The sequence below is a fragment of the Hyperolius riggenbachi genome, chromosome 2 (genome assembly GCF_040937935.1).
Source record: "Hyperolius riggenbachi isolate aHypRig1 chromosome 2, aHypRig1.pri, whole genome shotgun sequence".
Lineage (NCBI taxonomy): Eukaryota > Metazoa > Chordata > Amphibia > Anura > Hyperoliidae > Hyperolius > Hyperolius riggenbachi.
Genome location: NC_090647.1, coordinates 570215308 through 570222380, shown reverse-complemented (window position 1 = coordinate 570222380; position 7073 = coordinate 570215308). Strand labels below are relative to the sequence as shown.

At 50.7% G+C, this 7073-nt stretch overlaps 1 protein-coding gene across 2 annotated transcripts in view; it reads right to left on the bottom strand.

Annotated features, from left to right (window-relative positions):
* The window catches only part of LOC137547431 (immunoglobulin superfamily member 3-like), an 86773-nt gene that overhangs the window by 25282 nt on the left and 54418 nt on the right, over window positions 1-7073 (bottom strand). For both annotated transcript variants that reach the window (XM_068271014.1, XM_068271015.1), the window contains exons 5-7: window positions 5797-6186; window positions 3940-4341; window positions 594-998 (exon numbers count right to left, since the gene is read on the bottom strand). In XM_068271014.1, the coding sequence (XP_068127115.1) occupies window positions 594-998; window positions 3940-4341; window positions 5797-6186 (1197 nt within the window). The remainder of the gene's footprint in view (window positions 1-593; window positions 999-3939; window positions 4342-5796; window positions 6187-7073) is intronic.

Sequence of the window (7073 nt, the reverse complement as noted above, 5' to 3'; positions counted from 1 at the left end):
CAGTACAACGCCCCCCAAAACAATTCTACTCAAGTGCCCCCAGCACAATACAGCGCGATACAGCACCCCCCCCAACACAGCACAGCTCCCCCACAACAAAGTACAGTTCCCAGGTATACGCCCATGTGACCAACCCACCATGGCACAATATCATATGATTCCAGCATAGCACAATGTCATGTGACCCCACAATGTCATGTGACCCCAGCCTAGCACAACGTCATGTGATCCCACAATGTCATGTGACTGTGACCCCAGCCTAGCACAATGTCATGCGACCCCACAATGTCATGTGACTGTGACCCCAGCCTAGCCCTATGTCATGTGACCCCAGCACAGCCCTATGTCATGTGACCCCAGCACAGCCCTATGTCATGTGACCCCAGCACAGCCCTATGTCATGTGACCCCAGCACAGCCCTATGTCATGTGACCCCAGCACAGCCCTATGTCATGTGACCCCAGCACAGCCCTATGTCATGTGATCCCAGCACAGCCCTATGTCATGTGACCCCAGCACAGCCCTATGTCATGTGACCCCAGCACAGCCCTATGTCATGTAGTCACAGCCCCGCGGCGGTGCAGCGTGCTCACCTGGTCGCTGGACGCGGATCTCCAGCAGGTTGGACGCCCTCTCCGCCAGGCGGCTCCAGCTCCCGTTGTATTCCCTCCTCCACAGTTCGGCCACACACTGGTACTTGCCCGCCTCCGAGTCACTGGCCCGACTGACGCTCAGACGCACGTTGTGGCTGGAATCCGCCTTCTCCACAATGCTCCGCCCCCGGAAATTTCCAGCCCGCTCCCCCCACTGGACTCCCCCCGAGTGGCTAAAGGTCACCAGCTCATGCGTTTCCCCTCCGCCCACAGGCTGGAAGCGCCACGTCACCGACACCCCCACCCAGGAGGGGTAATGTGGCTTCAGGATGCACTGCAGGTCAAACGAGTCGTAGTAAGAGACTCCGGGGGTCCGAGAGATGGCCGTCACAGCAAAGCCCGCCTCTGCAAGAGAAAGGACAGACCAATCAGATTGTACATAGATGTCGGACACATACAGCGATACAGACCAGACATGTACACAGACGTCAGACACATACAGCGATACAGACCAGAAATGTACAGTCATACAGACCAGATATGTACATAGATGTCAGATACAGACCAGACATGTACATAGACGTCAGACACATACAGCGATACAGACCAGACATGTACAGTTACAGTCAGATATGTAGAGTGATACCGATGTACACGTCTTTCATTGTCACATGACTATAAAGAGAACATGTGGTATTTGTAGCATCATCACAGCCGCCAGATTCCTGGAAGAAACTGTGAGGCAGAATCATCATCTCTAGTCAGCATGCAGTACCCTGGAACTAGCACGATTCCAGAAATCGGACAGCTTCACATTACATTATGCCCATTAGACCTCTGAAAGTCTGACTGCACACCATGGATATTAATGCCCCCGGCAATACGCCGGCGGGGTGAGCCCCCCGGCAATACGCCGGCGGGGTGAGCCCCCCGGCAATACGCCGGCGGGGTGAGCCCCCCGGCAATACGCCCGCGGGGTCAGCCCCCAGAAATCCGCTCCTGTGATAAGCCCCCAGGAAACCGCCTGTGTGATGAGCCCCCAGTCTGCAGCCTGTAAAAAAGCGAGAACAAAAGCCGGTGTAATCTGATGCTGCTGCCCGGAAGCTCCTCACTGCCTTTCACACATGCTGGTTCCGGGGCTGGAGGTGATGAGCTGGTGTAATCTGATGCTGCTGCCCGGAAGCTCCTCACTGCCTTTCACACATGCTGGTTCCGGGGCTGGAGGTGATGAGCCGGTGTAATCTCTGATGCTGCTGCCCGGAAGCTCCTCACTGCCTATCACACATGCTGGTTCCGGGGCTGGAGGTGATAAGCCGGTGTAATCTCTGATGCTGCTGCCCGGAAGCTCCTCACTGCCTGTCATGCCGCTCAGTGGGAACTTATAGAACCCCCGTGCAATATCTCCGCTGCCACACCTACACTCCCCAAAATTTCAGGGTAGGGAGGGGACCCCCTGAACTACCTCTGTGTCAAATTGCATCCCCCCGAGTCCTGCTGGTTCCAGAGATAGGTTTCTGCAACCTATCTCAGGAACCAGCGGGGCTCGGGGGCTGCAATTTGGCACAGAGGTAGTTCGGGGGGTCCCCTCCCTACCCTGAAATTTTGGGGAGTGTAGGAGGTGTGGAAGAGGAGATATTTGGTGTATTTACTGCAGCAGCATACTTCTATAGGAAATGTGGCAGAGCGGGATCGTACTGGAACCAGCTGGTCATGTGACACCAGCCGGTCATGTGACACCAGCCTCTCTTCAGTGATAACAAGCTGAGACTCAGCTACACAAGAGGTGACTTCAGCTGTACAAACATCACACACAGCACTGCCCATTGTATGCTAATATCCGGCTACACGCTCCAACCATCTGACTGAGCACTGACACACATGCCTGCTACACACAATGCAATTTTCTAACAGATTTAATGCTGGGAATACACGTTACGTTTTTCGCGTTCGATTCTCCGCACGAGTCTTATCTTTCACTAATTTTTCTTATCTTGTTTTCCATTCACTTCTAAGAGAAATCGAGCGAAACAGAATCGAGCGGCGAATCGAACATGGCGGAATTTTATCATCGAAGGCCTCCATAGAAACGATTCTCCGCAAAAAACGTAACGTGTATTCTCAGGATTAGGCACGTACGTCTGATTTTTTTTTTTTTTTAACGACTTGTCGTTTAAACGACAGTTTGGCGTGTGTAGATTAGATAGTTAGACTGATAGCAGCAGTTTTGACTGATCCGCTCGGCAGATCCGTGCGCTAAAGGTGGCCATACACTTATAGATTTGCAGCAGATTCGACCATCAGATAGATTTCTGGCAGATGCTTGTCAAGTCGAATCTGACAGGAATCTATCTGATGTGTCCCACACACAAGGAACAGATTTCCAATAGATTTCAGAATGATATCTATTGAAAATCGATCTAAATGCATTATTGGACCATTAGATCCAATGCTACTCTATGGGCCATCGATCTGCTGCCCGCAACACATCGACCTAGATCTTCCATCCTGTCAGATAGATCAAATTCATCGAAATCGATCAAAATTGGCAGCAAATCGATCGAATGGAGAATTTGATAGTATCGTATCGATTTCTGATCGACCGGTGGCTGAAATCGACCAGTGTATGGGCCCCTTAACTGTCGTTCAAACGACAGTTAGGTCCGTACATGTGTACAAGCGTCTGGGAGTTGTTTGTATAAGTAATTGCCATTTAATAAAGCGGTTTGATCAGTCTTTTGATCTGGTGTATTGTTCCACTGACCAGTCAAACGACATGTAAATTAACTAGTAATTTGCATATCAGACGTTTTGTCATCTGTGTGTACAAGGAGTCTGAACGACTTTTTGTTTGAATGACAAGTCGTTCAAACGTCTGGTTTGGGCATAAAAATCAGACTTGTGTACGCACCATAAAATGTCAGAATGATTTCCAACAGGTGTGATCTGATTTCCGATCGAATTTCCATAGAAGCGAACGGAAAATCAATCAGAAATCAGTTCAGACCTGTCGGAAATAATTGATCTGACAGTAAATCTCATTGTGTGTAGCTAGCATAAGGCCGCGTTCACACTGGGGGAGATCGCTTGCCAGATTATCCTTCTGTTCGGATACCTTGACAAAGGGACCTGCTCTGTCCACGAAACAGTTGTTGTTTTTGTGAATGGACTGTTGTCAGGATATGTGAAGAAACTAAAGCTTTATTCTGCATCTGAGCGCTCGGACCTCCTGGATGATTTGATTCGCCACCATTATGGTCCAGCACCTCAGGAGTGCGACTCTAACGCTGCTACTGTGTGTCATTTATTGCAGTCTACTATTTGTCACTACAGGGCCTCTTTAACTCACCCAAGGAGGTAACGTCCACGCTGGTCTGGGCGGACCTTTCTCCCAGCATAAGCCACTCCCCATCGGAGGCGGGCACCCACTCTGCCACGCGGCACTCATAGGATCCTGCGTCCGGTCGCTGGCTGCCTTCTATCACCAGGGTGAAGGTGTCGGAGCCCGCCCTGATCATCTGCAGGGCCCCGGAGCCCGCCCGGTCTCTGTACGTCTGGCTGGCCCATGTGACGCCGTCGCGGTCCTGCTGGATCACCTCCCTCTGGCGGCCCTGCTTGTCCTGCAGGTGCCACGATGCCGAGATCCGGCTGTGGGGTCCGGCCAGCGAGGCCACCGAGCAGGTCAGGCTGATGCGGGATCCCTCCAGGACAGAGCTGGAGTTGGCCAACACGGTGACGGTAAGAGATGTCCCTGCCCAGCGGAAAACAGAGTTAGTGACACGGAGAGCAGATGGGATACATACAAAACCATATCAACATCAGTCAAAGGCCTGTGCAGAAGTGCAATAAGATCTTCTAATTCTCCACATTCAACAAATAAACAAACAAATAAAATCGAGCCAAAAAAAAAAAAAAAAAACTGTAGCAGTTGCCAATCACTTAGCTGGGAGTTGGTTCATTAAAAGGACCATTATCACGAAAAAGTAGTCAGTTAAAGTCTGACAGAACAGGTTTTGGGCTAGTCCATCTCCTCGTGAGGAATTCTCAGGGTTTTCTTTGTTTTGAAAAGCATTGGCTGAACAGCAGTTGCAAAGTCTAACTGACAAAATGTTGTGCAAGCCAGTAGGGAGGCTGGCTGCTATCTTACTATTTTGGCAGGTAAACTGCCACCCTTCAGGAAATGCTTCTGTAAACAAAGAAAACCCTGAGAATCCCCTATGAGGAGATGGACTAGTCCAAAAACTGTCCGTTCTTTCAGATTTTAACTGCTTACTTTTTTCGCTCGATTGGTCCTTTAATTGGCAGCTCAAGGCTTTGATTAGTTCTATTTCAACCTGGGTCAGGAGAGAATGTGATTAAAAACTTCACCACTGAACTTGTTTTCACAGTTCAGCGCAGCTCTGATTACTTTGGCAATAACTTTATCACTACCTATCACACCTAAATGATTTATATAGGTTTTTGTTTTTTTAGGACAAATTTACAAATCAGGCTTTTTTTGTGGCTTTTTTTTTTTTTTTTTTTAGTAATTACCTTATTTTCTAGGCATTTAACAGGGGAAAATATAGAAAAAAAATGAAAAAAAAAACACTATTTATCAATTTTCATTTATTATAGCTTTAATTTAAACTGTTCTAATGTACATTAAACGCACATTTTATTTGGAAATCTCTCCTGTTTATTAAAACAGTTAATCTGCTTTCATCCTATATCAGGCAAAGACTCTATACTTTACTCTCTGCTGCCTCTCTCTTCTCCTGCAATGTTTATTTTACACGTTTACTCTCGAGTCCTGCAGTTGAATTCCCTGGGGGGGGGAGGAGGGGGGGTTTGCTGTCATTCCTTTTCAACTCTGTAGCCTTTTTATAAGCTCAGAAGAATAATCAGTGTTATCCAGGATTTTGTAGAGAGGGGAGTGCAGTAACTTATTTTTATGTCCTGAGGTAGTATTTAAAAACATTACTCATGCGACTTAGCAGGCTAAAAATGTTGTGGACTCTCCCTGCTCTGCGCCTAGTGCTGACATCGCCAGATAAGTGGATGCTCCCATACAGGTGAACCACATCCAGCAGAAATAAAGTATGGGGAAGACGGAAGAGTGTGAACATTCTGCGGTGAGCTCGTCTGCTCTTTCAGGCTACACGTAATGCCACATACATGACGTACGCGTTCCATACATACATTATATGTCCCCACACACACTTACTGAGCGGCAGCACTGAGATGGGGATATTCTTCGGTCTCTTGCTCTCGCGGTCGGTCATCTCTCCGGACGCCGATCGCTCTCTCTCCGTCACTCGGCAGTTGTATTTGCCGCTGTCCTCTGGTCGCAGCCGGAAGATCTTCAAGGAGAAGGTGTTGTCGCTGTCCTTGGCGACTCGCAGTTCCCCGCGGCTCTCTCGCTGGCTGTACTCTCCGGTCAGGGACGGCACGCCGCTGTGGCTCAGGCTGGCGATCAGGGAACTGTTGAAGGCCCAGGAGACGGCGAACATGCGGTCACCTGCATTCTGCGCATCAATGATGCATCTGAGCTCTGCGGTCTCCCCTGCACTGTAGCTCCGGCGGTCAGTGTCCAGGCGCACATTGAACTCCTTATCTGCAAGAGGAAGAGAGAGGACCGATAGAGGGATCAGGATCACAGAACGATGCAGGAGAAGAGACTACAAGGAGGATGGAGGGATCAGGGTCAGAGAAGGATGGCTCCTCCTCCGCTCTGCACCTACTGCCGACCCTCCTCCACCTAATACTTGCCCTTCCTCCTGTGTGCGCAACTAATCCTGCCCCTCCGTCTCCAAATACCTGCCCCTCCTCCGCTGTGCACCTAATCCCACCCCTCCTCCACCTAATACCTGCCCCTCCTCCTCTGTGCACCTAATCCCACCCCTCCTCCACCTAATCCCGCCCCTTCTCCACCTAACACCTGCTCCTCCTCCACTATGCACCTAATCCCACAGCTCCTCCACCTAATACCCGCCCCTCCTCCTCTGTGCACCTAATCCCGCCCCTCCTCCTCTGTGCACCTAATCCCGCCCCTCCTCCTCTGTGCACCTAATCCCGCCCCTCCTCCTCTGTGCACCTAATCCCGCCCCTCCTCCTCTGTGCACCTAATCCCGCCCCTCCTCCTCTGTGCACCTAATCCCGCCCCTCCTCCTCTGTGCACCTAATCCCACCCCTCCTCCTCTGTGCACCTAATCCCACCCCTCCTCCTCTGTGCACCTAATCCCACCCCTCCTCCTCTGTGCACCTAATCCCACCCCTCCTCCTCTGTGCACCTAATCCCACCCCTCCTCCTCTGTGCACCTAATCCCACCCCTCCTCCTCTGTGCACCTAATCCCACCCCTCCTCCTCTGTGCACCTAATCCCACCCCTCCTCCTCTGTGCACCTAATCCCCACCCCTCCTCCTCTGTGCACCTAATCCCACCCCTCCACCTAATACCTGCCCCTCTTCCTCTGTGCACCTAATCCCGCCCCTCCTCCACCT